Below are 15179 nucleotides of genomic sequence, written 5' to 3' on the forward strand. Positions count from 1 at the left end.
AACTTGAGAATCTTATTTCACTAAATATTATATCCCTTTCAAGGGGTGAAAAAGAACCAGTCATTGACTGTTTGTTTTTGTGAATCTTTTTGTACACTGTCAGTATTTGCTATTATCACAGCTTTTGCCTTTGCTAGAGAAGGCTCTGGAGATCAGATGTAGCATCTGGTACAAAAGAGCAACCTACATTACTGTATCTCCACTTTTATTAGATTGACTCACCTGGTGCAAGAGACTGGTACATCAAACCACTTATCTACATCTCATACAATGCTGGCAATTAGGAAATTATGTATTTGAGTCTTGCCATGGAATATGAAATATGGGAAATGCATGTAACCCCAGGAAAGGCAACCAAAAAAAAACCTGCCCACATTTATTCAGATTAATCTAATAGCAAGAATAGGTACAAACATTTAAGTTGTTCACCAAGATGGGGGTAATAAGTCAAAAGTTAGCTTAATAAGATTTAAGCAGAGATTTTGTAACAATCTTCCACAATGCCAACTTGTGTCCATCAGTATGTTTTCTAATACCCCATGTGTCTAAATCAGCACCCTAATAGCATGGTACTCTGCTTTTACTGATTTTCCTACTTCATTTTGATAATGAGCCCAGACATGAATAATGTTCCAGCTAGCCTGACTGGAGTCAGATGGACTTCCCTGCTCCAGCACATCTCTGTAAATGCAGCTTACAGTCTAATTCCCATCCTTTCATGTATTTATCCTGCTCCTGTATTTCCCACTCCATGTATCTGATGAAGTGAGTTCTAGCCCATGAAAGCTTATGCCCAAATAAATCTGTTAGTCTCTAAGGTGCCACAAGGATGCCTCGTTGTTTCAGTCTAATAAGGGTTCTCTTCTCCCATTCCCATCAGTGCTCCTTAATCCATGCTTCTGTTTTGGGTCATTTGACACAAACACTTATTCCTAGAACAATCTAGCCTCTGTAGTAACTAGACTGAACTCCTTGGGAGCAGGGACCATACTTGTGTTAGCACACTCTCCCACCTCAATCATTCTTTCCTACACCTGTATCCAATTCGTTTTTGTCCATTTTAACACTGTAGCTCCTGTGGTACTATTTATCTTACTGATACTGGCTACCCATCCCCGTTTGCTAAACTGCACAGTACATGTTCCTCCAGCTCAGATGAAAATAGTAATCTGGACCTACTCAAGTACTAATTTGTTGTATTCTGCCACAACCTACCTGTCTCTAACTTGACACATTGTTTATCATTAACCTTTGCCTACAGACTTCAGTCCATCCAATAATCCTCATATCAAGTCCCTGGAATATAATTTCCAATACTATCAAATCTTTATTAAACCCAAGAGATCTCATCTTTTGCATTCCCATTAACTTCACTGACAACTCTCCTGTACACAGAATATAACTAAGTTGTATAATTCTGATAAGAGGTATTTAGCCATGCCTGATGTCCTCTTTAAACTCCTGATAACCATGACCTAAAAGTTGAAAATGGAGTTAGAAGACACTCTTGGCTCTTCCCTTGTGAAGTGGTGTATAGCAACAAACAAGCATGAGGCCAAGCCTCAATAAATGTTCTGTTTTATTGAACTATAATTGCTAACACTTGCTTTGTTTGCTCCAACTTATGTTCTTTTCTCAAGTGCCAGTAACACATTAGGAAAAAATAAAAGTATAAAATATGTGCTACAAAAAACTAAGGCCAGGGAAACAGATTTTCTTTTGTTTTATTCCATCAAGGAAAGGTTACAAAAACAATACACTGGTAAAATCAGATTCCACCAGTAACATCCAACAGACAGTATATTTAAATCCATAGAATCACAACATTCAAAATATCAATGTGCTTTATTTGTGTTTGGCCATCTTTGACTGTGAAGCTTAGTAGTACAGAGCTAGATTATAAAGAAATAGGACACTCTGGGAGTAATTATTTAGGGGCAGTTACGTCAAGTGAACAACTGAAATGGGGTAAGAAAGTTAAAACCATAAGCATTTGAAAACTTAAGGATACAAAAAAAGTAATGTTCACTCTAAAATTAAAAAAACATCCAAAATTTCTGAAAGCTTTCCTGGTCACCACAAAATATGAAAATACTTTATGAACCATTTTTGCATAAAAATATACAAAAAAGTCTTTTTTTATATGAAGACCACTAGTTTGGTAATCACACTTGTGTTTCTGCCCTCTCTTTTCTTCTCCAAGGCCTTAAAGCACATCCACCTGAATACCAAGTACATTACTTTTGTTTAATATTTATGAGAGTGTTTATCAACATGATTAAATGATCACAGAGAAACCCCCAAGCCCAGCGCTTATATGGTCCTCCTCACCATAGTATTGGAGTGCCTTTTCCACTACACTGATATACCCTGACCAAGGCATAAAATGGAGGGTAGAGCAAGTTTCAGCTAAAAATACTGACTGAAGTGATCAGTTATGCTACAACCTCACATGAAGGAAGTAAAAATAGTTGCAAAAGGACATATGTTACCTTAATACAACAAAAGCTCTCTACAAAGTACTTTGACTCCCGTCAGTTTTCATATGACTTCTGTACGTGTTAATGTTGCAGAAACCACGTCATCTTTCTGGCGCCATGCCTGTTTGCAACAGAAACTAAGCAGCACAAAAGACAAAATAAAAGACTCCACATTCACAAATAGGTGATACTGTAAATGAAGGACACTTTAAAGCTTTTTAGATAAAATTTGTTTCATTTCCCCGCCACCGCCCCCCCCCCACCCGCTACTCCCTTTTCACATAAGTACACATACCCCTACTTTGCATTAGATCAGCTTACGCTGAAGTTGAAAATGTAGGCTATATCTACACTGCGTACCTTACAGCGGCACAGCTATGCCGCTGTAAGGTCCCCGGTGTAGCTACTCTTTGATGGCAGGAGAGAGCTCTCCTGCTGGCAAAATAAAGTCACCTCCAATGAGGGGCAGTTGCTTTGTGGGCAGGAGAGCATCTGCCGATAAAGCACTGTCCACACCAGTGCTTTTTGTCGTAAATAAATGGTTTAAAAAGTGCATTGTAGACATAGCCTTAGTAGCTACCTTATGTTGCTTGACAAGATGGCATTCATATTAGGAGACTAGCAAAAACCAGCTGGCAAAAATAATTCATGTAGGCTTTGTTGAATCTTAAGGCTTAGTTGAGAAGTAACACCATCCTCATTAAAAGTTGGCAGTCTGGTTTCAAACAGTAAAGATACCTGGGAAACCTGAAACATTATGGGAGTTCAGAGTAGTCTTACAACAACTGCATCAGCTACATCATACCTTCCAAGTTTACCAAGTAGGGAAACTAAATAGCTTTTGTCAGCCTCCCTCACTTTCATATTCCACAAAGTGCATAATCAAGCATAGTTTTGATCACCAGGAGTGTTAGGAAAGGTTGAGGGTGACCTGGAGTAAGTTTCTAGGCCAAGGCCAATATTTAAAGAGAAAGTAAGTTTCAGTTAGTTTATTCAGGTATGGGTGAATTCACCTTCCAGCATCTAAATACTTTAATAAAGAGCGCACTTTTGAGCAAACTGATTTTTCTTAAATTAAGATCTAGACACAATGCCAACATTCACCCCATAAAGATTGAAGACCATCAATGAAGACGGACTGTAATTACCTTTCAGACTAAGCAGGCATTGGTAAAAATTACTTCTCTCTCTGCTGAAATGTAACCACCGTTTTGCAATTAAACTCTCCAAATTTCAGTGTGATTCATGAACAGGTCTGATTATGACAAATTTGATCCTAGGAAATAAGTAACCTCAATGTGCCACTACCCAACTGAGCCAAGGGACTTCACAGAAGGTAACATTTTTCATAATAACTTAAGCAAGAATTCATATGTTGCATTGATTATACCCCAGGATATAATAGAGCGATGGTAATTCAGATGAGCTCCTCTGAAAAGACGTGTCAGTTTTCTATCACGTTCCAGCCAAATCTTCATGAAAACTTTTGGAAAAGACTGAAATTCCCCACCAATTTGAGATTGCATGCGAGCTTTTACAACATTCATTGGGAAAAACAAGAATCCCAACATGGCACCCAACAGCCCTCCACAGATAAAGTCATTGACCAAATGAGCACTATAAGAAGTTGCTTCGGGCAGACACTGCTTGATGGGTCCTCGCAGACCAAAAAAGAGTACATTACTCGGTCCATTTCGGATCAGAATAGGTACCAAACCCCGATAATATTCTTTAATTCCATAGTCTTTTAGCACCTTGAAAGCCTGGTAAGTGTTTGTAAATCTGTCATGATGTTTGTAGTCCTGAAGCAAAGTCTGGACCCGCTCAAAAGGTGTAAGAAGAGCTTCTGTGGTTCCTGCAAGCACTGCTGCCACACTACAAGTCACAAGTTCAGGTGCATTTGTGTGCCTCTGGAGCAGGGAGGAGAAATCCTGATACAAGCCAAACATCAGGGCAAGAGTTGTAGTTTTCTGCATTAATGGAGGGAGGAGTCCACGGTACAGGTTTCGGATTCCATCTTTCTGTAACTGACACACTGCATCCCTTATTCTCACTCCATACAGTTGTTGTCGAAAGAGGACCTTCTGGATGGGAAAGGTGATTGCTATATTGGTGAAGGCTGCACAATATCCACAAAAATAATGTTTACCCGAGCTAACTTTTACAATGTGATGAGCAATATCTTGCTTTGAACTTGTTAGGACAAGATCTTCTGAATCCATCATACTGCTCTTTCTTTTGTCATACGGGTGTTGTCCTCTCCTATATCGAGAAGGCAAAGGAGAACGTGAACACAGCTGCACAGAACCCCACTTTCTTTTTTTTAATTCATGTATATAAATCCTTTGCATGCATAAGGTCTTCAGGCAATTCCATGAAAATTTAGAGGAACAGAATGATAAATGCCACATTTGATAGCTCACACATGTACAAGTGGTTTCAGTGGCTGCATTACAGCTCTCAAAGAACTGAAAGATTTATACATTGTTCAGCTAACTGACACAAGGTAGGGTAAAAAAGGAACTTTTTTGTTGATTAAATGCAAAAAGTTATACACAGAAATAAATTTTAAAACAACATGGCATATTTAGTGCCATGTGAAAGCTGAAAATGTAAGTGGAAGTTAGGAAATTCAGAAGTTAAGGTTCCTACACTACACATTAGCAATTTTGACAATTGTTAATACAAAACAAATCAATGTATGTTTTTGTTTTTTTAAACTTGCTATTTACAAGTCATCTTGACTATTCAGACTCATATTTTATATGACCCTGTAACAGACCAAATGTTATCTGTAAAGAACACATTTGCTATGGAGTAGAAATTACAGATCACAAACTATAGAAAATATGGGTATAGTCTCTAAAGAACTGTCTACACTATAACAACTTAGCTCAGGGAAAGTAAGCAGTTGGACAGATGTCAATTAGCAACCTACATGGTTTTATCCAAAGGCAGAACACCGCAAAAATATAATGGGATGGGTCGGAAGGAATCTGAATCGGTGCTGAGTGTACAATTTTGAAAGATCTTTTGGGTAAGTGTGAGATGCATTAAGGCAGGGGTCCCCAACACGGTGCCCGCAGGCACAATGATGCCTGCCGGGGCAGTTGTGTGCACCTGCAGGATACCACACCACCAAAATGCCACCGAGAAGCATTGCCGTTTCTTGGCGGCTTTTCAGCGGCGGGGTTTCTTTCCGCTGCCACTTCTCAGCGACGGGGTGTTTGGCGCCCGCCACATTCTGTTGGGAATAAGAATGTGCTATTCCCACAGAAAGGTTGGGGACCACTGCATTAAGGGATGGAAAATAAAAACCCACACAACCTGATTACATAGAGAAACAGCATTCCATAAAATACTGAATGCAACCTGAACATACAGTGGGTTTGGGGATGGGAGGAGAGAAGTTATCCCACTTAACCAAAGCCATAAATTCAAATGTGGCTTGTCAAAATGGTAAGGTAATTTAAATAACTATGTCTGCATACTTGGCTATGCTATAATACCAAGCAAGTATAAAGAGCTGACTCCAGAATTACAATTAATCAATCCTAGGTGCACATATTGTCCTGTTAAAGGTCAGAGAAGAACTGGGACAACAAGTGAGTGCTTAATACAAGTATTATCTACAGAGAGTTCTAAATATCTGCAATTTCAAAGTTTTGTGACCTACCCAAGAAAAGCTAGGGTGTCTTAGACCCAAGTATATTATTTGTGTTTGGTTTTAATATAATTTTTTTCCTTTCTTTAACATCTGATTTTAGGCTATATTGTTTGGAAATTTCATTCAGTTCCAGAATAGTTAAATGTACCTCAGACTTCTAAAGGAGATATTTAAAGGTGTCTAAACTCTAAAGCCTACTCTGCTTTGCATTCTCCATCAGAAGGCATGAGCATATGGCAGAGGTGGGCAAACTACGGCCTGCGAGACCCTCCTGTCCGGCCCCTGAGCTCCAGCTGGGAGGCTCGCCCCTGGGCCCTCCCCTGCCATCCCCTCTCCCCTGCAGCCTGAGTGCGCCGCGTTGCCAGCGCTCTGGCCCGCCGCTCTTGCAGGGCAGCGCGGCTGGCCTCAGTATGGTAAGGGAGCAGGGGGTCCCGGGGAGGCAGTTAGGGGACAGGGAGCAGTTGGATGGGTCGGGGGTTCTGGGGGGGCCAGTCAGGGAGCAGGGGGCGGTTCGATGGGTCAGGAGTTCTTGGGGGGGGGGCAGTCATGGGACAGGGAGCAGGGGGGCTTGGATGGGTCGGGGGTTCTTGGGGGGGCAGTAAGGGGACAGGGAGCAGTTGGACAGGGTGAAGGTTCGGGGGAGGCGATCAGGGGATGGGGAACGGGGGGTTAGATAGGGTGTGGAAGTCCCAGGGGGCCTGTCAGGGGTCGGGGGGTGTGGATGGGGTTGGGTCAGTCGGGGACAGGGAGGGTTGGATAGGGGGTGGAGTCCCAGGGGGGCGGTTAGGGTCTGGAGTTCGGGGGGGGCAGTCAGGGGACAGGGAGCAGGGGACGGTTGGATGGGTTGGGAGTTCCGGGGGGCGGGGCGGTCAGAGGACAAGGAGCCGGGGGGGGTGGGGGGGTTGGATGGGTCTGGGGTTCTGAGGGGGGGCAGTCAGGGGGTGGGAAGTAGGAAGGGGCCAGGCTGTTTGGGGAGGCACAGCCTTCCCTACCCGGCCCTCCATATAGTTTTGCAACCCCAATGTGGCCCTCAGGCCAAAAAGTTTGCCCACCCCTAGTATATGGGGTCATTTCCACAAGTGCAGTCACTACCAGCCTGTGGTAGGCAGGATGCATGGGAAACCCTGAATAACCACAGCCAAGAACTGATCTGAACCCGATTTACCTTTAAAAGTTTTACTAGTGTATTTGTTTTGATTAGGGGTGTGATTTTTTACAGTATAATTATAATCTACACATTGTAAGGAGAGTGGTCACTTTAGATAAGCTATTACCAGCAGGAGAGTGGGTTTGTGTGTGGGGGGGGGGGGTGAGAAAACCTGGATTTGTGCTGGAAATGGCCCAACTTGATTATCATACACATTGTAAGGAGAGTGATCACTTTAGATAAGCTATTACCAGCAGGAGAGTGGGGTGGGAGGAGGTATTTTTTCATGCTTTGTGTGTATATAAAAAGATCTTCTACACTTTCCACAGTATGCATCCGATGAATTGAGCTGTAGCTCACGAAAGCTTATGCTCAAATAAATTGGTTAGTCTCTAAGGTGCCACAAGTACTCCTTTTCTTTATACATGCAAAGTACTCCTACTGTGAACACAGCTTTACTGGCAGAGCGGCAACTTGTACCAGTATAGTAAAAACACCCCTCTGAACAAAACAAGCTGTACCAATAAAAGTGCCGTTTTGATGGTATAACTGCATCCTCACTAGGCGTGTCTGCCAGCACATCTGTGTTGTCAGGGGTCACAGCTCTGACCAATTATAGCTATGCCAGCAGAAGTCTTTACTGGAGATCTCGCCTTGGTCTCTGCTAAGACAAACTACAAGAGTTCCAATTATAAAGACAAGGGCTTTTTAATTTTTGTTTGTTTAAATTTGGCCACATGTTCATTAGGAATTTGACTGAGACCACCAAATCATTCCATATAGGTCACTCAGAAGCCACCTTTGGTAACTTTAGACTAATACTAGTTTGGGACATATCTGAACTAGTTGGTCAACAAGTAACATGCTCCCTAATTCCCTGCATCACCCACTTCCCCAGGTCTGAGGTCTTCAGGGACTTGTCCATAAAAGCAAAAAGGGTGCCTCCTTCAATCATTTTAGCTCAACGTGAATGAAAAGCCCTAGTAACATACATGTAGATGCAGGCTAAGACCTCTGAATTTGTGTTAGCTGGTCATATTTTAGCCTTTTTTACTCGGGTAGTCGAGACCCTTGTGAGAAAACATATAGTCTATTACATTTATTATTTTGGTGCAAAGAGGACTAAAACCATGTAAAGGCAGGAAAGGCAGAGGTGGGTAACACTGGGATTTGTTAGTTCAAAGCCATATCAGGAGATAAAAATGTATAAATGTAAACAAGCAATCATATACTGAGGACAGTCTAATGCAGGCCACTCCCGGTAGACAGGATACTGGGCTGGACAGACCTTTGGTCTGACCCAGTATGGCCATTCTTATGACACTGCTGCAAACCGCTGACAAGACAAACTCAACTAGTACATGACAAGCCTTACATGAATGTTAAAGCTTGGTTCTACTCCAAAAACTGACTCTAAAAATGGCATTGTCTCACTGATTTTTGTATCAAATTGCCCAAATTTGCAAACAACAGAATTTTTTTCTAAATGCCAACTGGATGTTTAATGGGGGGGGGGGGGGGAATAAATGGTGATACTCTCTGAAAATCTTCTCATAACCAAAATTCCACCCACTAAAGATGCTAAAATGGGATGCCACTCAGATTGGCTAGATCCTCATAAGAATGTCCCTTTACTTATCACATTCTTTGATCAAAGTTAAATAGTTAACTATGATGACATTAAAGTTATTACGCTTCAGAGTTAAATCTCCCTTTAAATGAATAGGGACAATTTAGACTTCCCTTATAACTGTTTCTGATCAGGCAGACTGAACTATACATTGGTTTACATTTGAAGGTTACCTTCACAGCTACTAAAGGCTAAAGATTTTATTTTTAAAATAAATTTTACATTCTGGAGCAAGAGGTAGTCACCAAAGAAAAATCACTGGCTAACCTAAATCAGGGGTGGGCAAACTTTTTGGCCCGAGGGCCACATCTGGGTGGGGAAATTGCTTGCAGGGCCAGAGCAGGGGGTTGGGGTGCGGGGGCGGAGTGTGGGAGGGGGTGCGGTGTGCAGGAAGGGGCTCAGGGCAAGGGGTTGGTGCAGAGGAGGGGTGCAGGCTGTATGAGGGGGCTCATGGAAGGATGTTAGGGTGCAGGAGGGGGCTCAGGGCAGGGAGTTGGGGTGCAGAAGGGGTGCGAGGTGCAGGCAGGGGGCTTAGGGCAAGGAGTTGGGGGGCAGGGTGCAGGAGGGGTTCAGGCTCTGGCCCGGCGCCACTTACCAGAGCGGCTCTGGGTTGGCAGCGGCGCGCACCGGAGCCAGGGCAGGCTCCCTGCATGCCTGCCCTGGCCCCATGCTGCGCCGCTCCAGGAAGCGGCTGGAACCAGGTCCCTGCACAGCCCCTGGGGGGAGAGGGCCCACAGGGCTCTGTGTCTTTCCCTCGCCTATGGGTTCCTCCCCCGAAGCTCCCATTGGCCGTGGTAACCCGTTCCTGGCCAATGGGAGCTTTGGGGGAAGTACCCACAGGCAAGAGCAGTGTGCGGATCTCTCTGCCGCTCCCCTCCAGCCTCGGGGGCTGCCGGGACATGGAGTGGCTGCTTCCCGGAGCAGCGCAGCGCCACTGGGGTGGCAATCCTGAGGGCTGGATCCAAAGCCCTGAGGGGCCGGACCCTGCCTGCGGGCCGTAGTTTGCCCACCCCGTCCTAAGTGCTGGTAGAAGGTGGAACACAGAAAGATGTCCTCCAATCCCACAACACCGCAGTGCAATTTCTTGCAGTTACTATCATCCTTTACAGCCTTTCGGTAGGTGTTACAAGAAACAGATGGTTTTAGGGTCCCCATGCAAAAAAAAAAAAAAAAAAAGTTCGAGCACCACTAGAGCACAGAAGCAGCTTAGAATAGGATCTAAATTTAGAACAGAAGGTCCCTCCCCGGGAAAAAAAGGTTGAGCCAACTTCTAAGCAGGTTTTTCTTGCACTTATAATTTTCCTTTGCATTCACTCCCAGCCGAGAGCTTTTTAACGTTCTCTACTTTCCCCAAGCTATAAGGACATTTTCTTTTAATTACCTAGTTTTCTTTATGTTCATTCTTTAAAGGGGCACAATCAACATAAAACTCATTTTAAAAGTTTGCATTAACATTGCAGATTAAGTCATCAAAGAACTGTAAAAATCTAATTTATTTTTCTCCTGGTACGCTGTTTGCTTTGTTACAATTCAATCAGCTAGAACACTAAAAAGAGACTCATTCAGTTTCAGCTTTGTTCCCAAGGCATTTTCACTTTCTATGGGTATGTCTACACTGCCCATGTTACAGCACAGCCAAACTGTGATGTGGACAGTGAGACACGCTTTATCACCCGGGGGAGGGGGGGTTCTCACGGCGATAAAAAAAAACCACCCTGAATGAGCAGTGGTAGCTTTATCTCTGGGATAAAGCGCTGTCTATACTGGCGCTTTTCAGTGCTAAAACTTTTGTCACTCGGGGGTGGCGGGTGTTTTCACCTCTGAATGACTAAAGTTTTAGCGCTGAAAGTGGCAGTGTAGACACAACCTGAGTCTCTTCATACACAGAGTTGAAAAGCAAGAAGAGACCACCAGATCACCTTGTCTGGCCTCCTGTATATCACAGGCCACCCGCACATGATACCTAACAACCAAAATGAGATCAAACCAGGGTAGATAAAAATTCGATTTTTTAAATTTAAATCAGGTTTTTTAAATTTATATTATGAGTTTTTATTTTTAAAAATAAAGCTGCTTAAAATGAAATATGAAGTTACCATAAGTCACTCAAAACATTTAAATAAAACTGAGCCTCTATCAAAAACGGAGTTAAAAGCTGTTTCTCTATATAAAGGAAGATGTTTTTCCCCATTCTAACTTTAGAGGTCAAGCTTTATAAATATGGCACAATTGGTTAGTAGGAGATGGTCTCATTTTCAAGAGACCAAGGCTATGTCTACACTAGCATTTTGGTGAGTAAAATTTATGTCACTCAGGGGTGTGAAAAAAACACCCCTTGGACTGACATAAGCTGTGGACTGCACTATGTCCGCAGGAGACACTCTCCCATAGCCGTAGGCTGGAAGAAACTTAAGCATATTTGAAAGTTTTTGAAGGTTGGCCTGAAATAATCAGTTTAGTTCACTGACTACAGTTAATCCCTCTGTTTAATAAATCATTTAGTTGTAAATGTGAAACATGTGTTGATGAGACGTGTATGTATCCAAACATTTAAGGGTTTTTTTTAAAATAAAAAATAAGTTTTATATATGCTTTTAGTGTATTTAAATGCCAGTTACCCTTCTGCTTCAGCTTGACACAAATCATGGGAGGAAAGTTAATTGTCCAGGAAATAAGCAATATATCTATCATTCACCATTTTCTACTATACTAAAAACGTACAACAAATAAGACTGAAAATACTAAGCTATATAATAGCTTAAACAAGTGGACAATTATCGTGTGCCCTCCCAGGTGCAAAAAGATGTAACAAATCCCGTGTAAAGCCTCTATTTAGTTGTAAGTGAGGACCACTAAAGCGGGTGATCAACCAGTGAGAACATGCCTTTCTTCCCAAAATAAACTTCTCCATTTGTACTTCAGTTATTTAAAATAAACAAAAATAAAAAAAGCGCTTTCAATGGAGGCTTTCCCCGGGCTCCGTGCACCCCGAAGCGGAGCCGCCCGGCCCAGGGGAGAGCGGACTGTGACACGCCGACAGGGAGCGCGGGAGAGGGAGGCGCGCCGCTGCCCCGGCACAGCCAGGGGAAGGCGGGAGCTGCAGCCACGCAGCCCGGGCAAGTGACCGGCAGCCGCTCGCTGGGGACGAAGGTGACCCCCACCCCCGCCACAGGGCCACAGGGGAGAAGACCCCTGCCCGCCCCCCACGGCCCCAGGGCGCACGCCGAGCGCGCGAGGAAGATCCCGCCGGAAGCACAGGGCACGGCCCACACATCACTGACATGACGGCGGGACCCTCGGATCGGGCTGCTCCCGCTGGGGCCCCGAAGCCCGACCCCGGCCGGCCCGGCCCCGAGCAGCGGCTCGAGCCAGCGGGAGGGCGGGTCCCGCGCGGCCGCCAACGCTCCGCCCCGCGCCCGTGCCAGGAACGGCGGCCGCGGCGAGCGGGGGCGGGTCGCACCCAGCACCCACAGGCGCTAACCTGTCCCCTCAGGGCAGGCCCCGCGCGCGGGGGTGGGGGGGGAGGGGCGGTGACTCACCCGCGCCGGCTCCATGGCCGCTCGCGCCCGCTGACAGGAGCCGGGCCCGGCACCCTCCTCCTCGGCCACCGCCGGCCCAGCCCGGCAGCCCCCACTCTGCGCGTGCGCGCGTGCCGACCAGGAGCGGCATGTGACCTGGACGCCCGGACCCGCCCCCCTCCCCGGGCGGCGGCGAGGCAGAAACGCGCCACGTGACCAGCGAATGTGGCATGGCTCCGCCCCCCTCACCGACTCTCGAGTAGCTTCGAGCCCCCAGTTCCGACCCAATCAGCTGCAGAGCTGGCCTCTGCGTCGACACGGTCTCGCGCCAGGCCTGTGTGCGCGCGCGCGCGGAGCACGGGGGTCAAGGGAGGCGAGGCAAGGGCGGCCGGGGGCAAAGGGAAGGCGTGAGCGGGGGCGGGGCTCCACAGGGGCGGGGGGCGAGCGGCCCTGCGAGGAGCGGGCGGGCCCGGCCCGTGCCAGGCGCCCCCAGCCCGGACCCCTCCCCCCCGTGATAGTCCAGCAGAGCCCCCAGGCCCCCTCGCCTGCACTGGGGGGACTCCTGGGTCCCCCTCACCCTGCACAGCGCCCCAGCTCAGCCCCCCTCCTCTGCTGCCTCGCCGATCGCTGGGCGCTCACCTCCCAGGGCCAGACCCCGCTTCCCGCAGGGCTGGTGCAGCTGTGCCCTGTGGCACTTGACGAAGGTGCCACTACAGCCAGGGTAGAGCCGCTCCCAGGGGCGTGGGTCCTCCCCTCCCCCCCCGGGGGGGCAGTAGCCCCTGTCCTCCCCTCCCCTCCCCTCCCCCCCGGGGGGGGCCGTAGCCCCTGTCCTCCCCTCCCCTCCCCCCCGGGGGGGGCCGTAGCCCCTGTCCTCCCCTCCCCTCCCCCCGGGGGGGGCCGTAGCCCCTGTCCTCCCCCGGGGGGGCCGTAGCTCCTCCCCTCCCCCCCGGGGGGGCCGTAGCCCCTGTCCTCCCCCCCCCGGGGGGGCCGTAGCTTCTGTTGACCGAAGACCTTCTACTCTGGGGGTTAGGTTGGTGTCATAAAATATCAGGGTTGGAAGAGACCGAGTCCAGCCCCCTCCTCAGAGCAGGACCAACCCCAACTAAATCACCCCAGCCAGGCCTTAAAAACCTCTAAGGAAGGAGATTCCACCGCCTCCCTAGGGAAATCATTCCAGTGCTTCACCACCCTCCTAGTGAAATAGTGTTTCCTAATATCCAACCTAAACCTCCCCCACGGCAACTTGAGACCATTGCTCACTGTGTCACTGACAGGTGTGCAGTTTGTAGGATAGAGGAGGGCAAAGTAGATGTGAAGTGTTGCAATTGACAGTGGAATAGAATCCTAGAATATCAGGGTTGGAAGGGACCTCAGGAGGTCATCTAGTCCAACACCCTGCTCAAAGGAGGACCAATCCCCAACTAAATCAACCTAACTTGTGGCTGAGAGAAAGCTTTGCCTTGAGCACAGATTCACTGCCCCATAACTTTCTTTCCATGGAGATAAGGTTGACTGGCAGTGCCTTGTGCCCTTCTAGAATATTCAGGGCACCTATACTGAAAAGCACTATGTAAGTGGTGATATACTTAAACCTCTGAGTTAAGCAGTGGTGAGCTGGAGCCAGTTCGCGAGAACCGGTTGTTAAATTTAGAAGCCCTTTTAGAACCGGTTGTTCTGCGAGGGACAACTGGTTTTAAAAGGGCTTCTAAATTTAACAGGCCAAAAGTGGTGCCTTAGGCGCCGACTCCATCGGTGCTCCAGTCCTGGAGCACCCAAGGGGAAAATTTGGTGGGTGCAGAGCACCCATCGGCAGCTCCCCACCCCCAGCCCACCTCTACTCTGCCTCCTCCCCTGTACACACCACCCAGCTCTGCTTCTCCGCCCCCGCCAGGCTTCCTGTGAATCAGCTGTTCACGCAGGAAGCCGGGGCGGGCTGAGAAGCAGGCGGTGGCTTCGCACTCAGGCCCAGGGAGGCGGAGGTGAGCTGGGGCAGGGAGGTGCGAGGAGGACCACCTGCGCCGCAGCAGGTAACCTGGGGGGGGGTAGCACGCAGGGGAACCGCTCCTCACCCAAGCTCACCTCCGCCACCCTTGGCCTGAGCGGGAAGCCACCACCTGCTTTTCAGCCCTCCCAGGCTTTCTGCCAAACAGCTGATTCGCGGGAAGCCGGGGGGGGTGCGGAGAAGCAGTGTGGGACGGTGCGTTCAGGGGAGGAGGCGGAGCGGAGGTGAGGTGAGCGGGGGCCGGGCGCGGGGCGGGGAGCTGCCGGTGGGTGCTCTGCACCCACCAAATTTTCCCGGTGGGTGCTCCAGCCCCGGAACACCCATGGAGTCGGTGCCTAAGGTGCCACTTTTGATGTGATCAGTGGAGGGAGCGGCCGCTCCCCTTGCTTCCCCTGCTCCCGACTAGCTACGCTCCCCCACTCCTAGGAGCCAGAGGGACCTGCTGGATGCTTCCTAGGAGCTGCCCCAGGTAAGCACCGCTGGGACTCCCCACCTTGCCCCCCGGCAGGTCCCTCTGGCTCCTAGGGGTGGGGTGGGCATCCACTACGGTGGCCCACGAGACCCTCCTGCCCGGTTCTGGGGGCAGTCAGGGGACAGGGGAGGGGGGTGGATGGGGCAGCAGTCCTGGGGGGGGGGGTGTCAAGGAACGCGGGGGGTTGGATGGGGCAGGAGTCCTGGGGGGCGGGGGTGGGCAATGACCCCCTCGGGGGGTGAGGAGGGAACCAGTTAAGATTT

The 15179-nt window shown here is 48.1% G+C and overlaps 1 protein-coding gene across 1 annotated transcript; it reads right to left on the bottom strand.

Annotated features, from left to right (window-relative positions):
* Positions 1–2751: 2751 nt before the first annotated feature.
* SLC25A51 (solute carrier family 25 member 51) lies at positions 2752–12587 on the bottom strand. Its single transcript, XM_074952143.1, has 2 exons — positions 12464–12587; positions 2752–4742 (listed from the first exon to the last, which is right to left on the bottom strand). Exon 2 carries the CDS (start codon positions 4703–4705, stop codon positions 3827–3829), a length of 879 nt encoding a protein of 292 aa, XP_074808244.1. The 5' UTR covers positions 4706–4742; positions 12464–12587; the 3' UTR covers positions 2752–3826.
* Between the last annotated feature and the right edge of the window lie 2592 nt (positions 12588–15179).

The sequence above is a fragment of the Natator depressus genome, chromosome 5 (genome assembly GCF_965152275.1).
Source record: "Natator depressus isolate rNatDep1 chromosome 5, rNatDep2.hap1, whole genome shotgun sequence".
Lineage (NCBI taxonomy): Eukaryota > Metazoa > Chordata > Testudines > Cheloniidae > Natator > Natator depressus.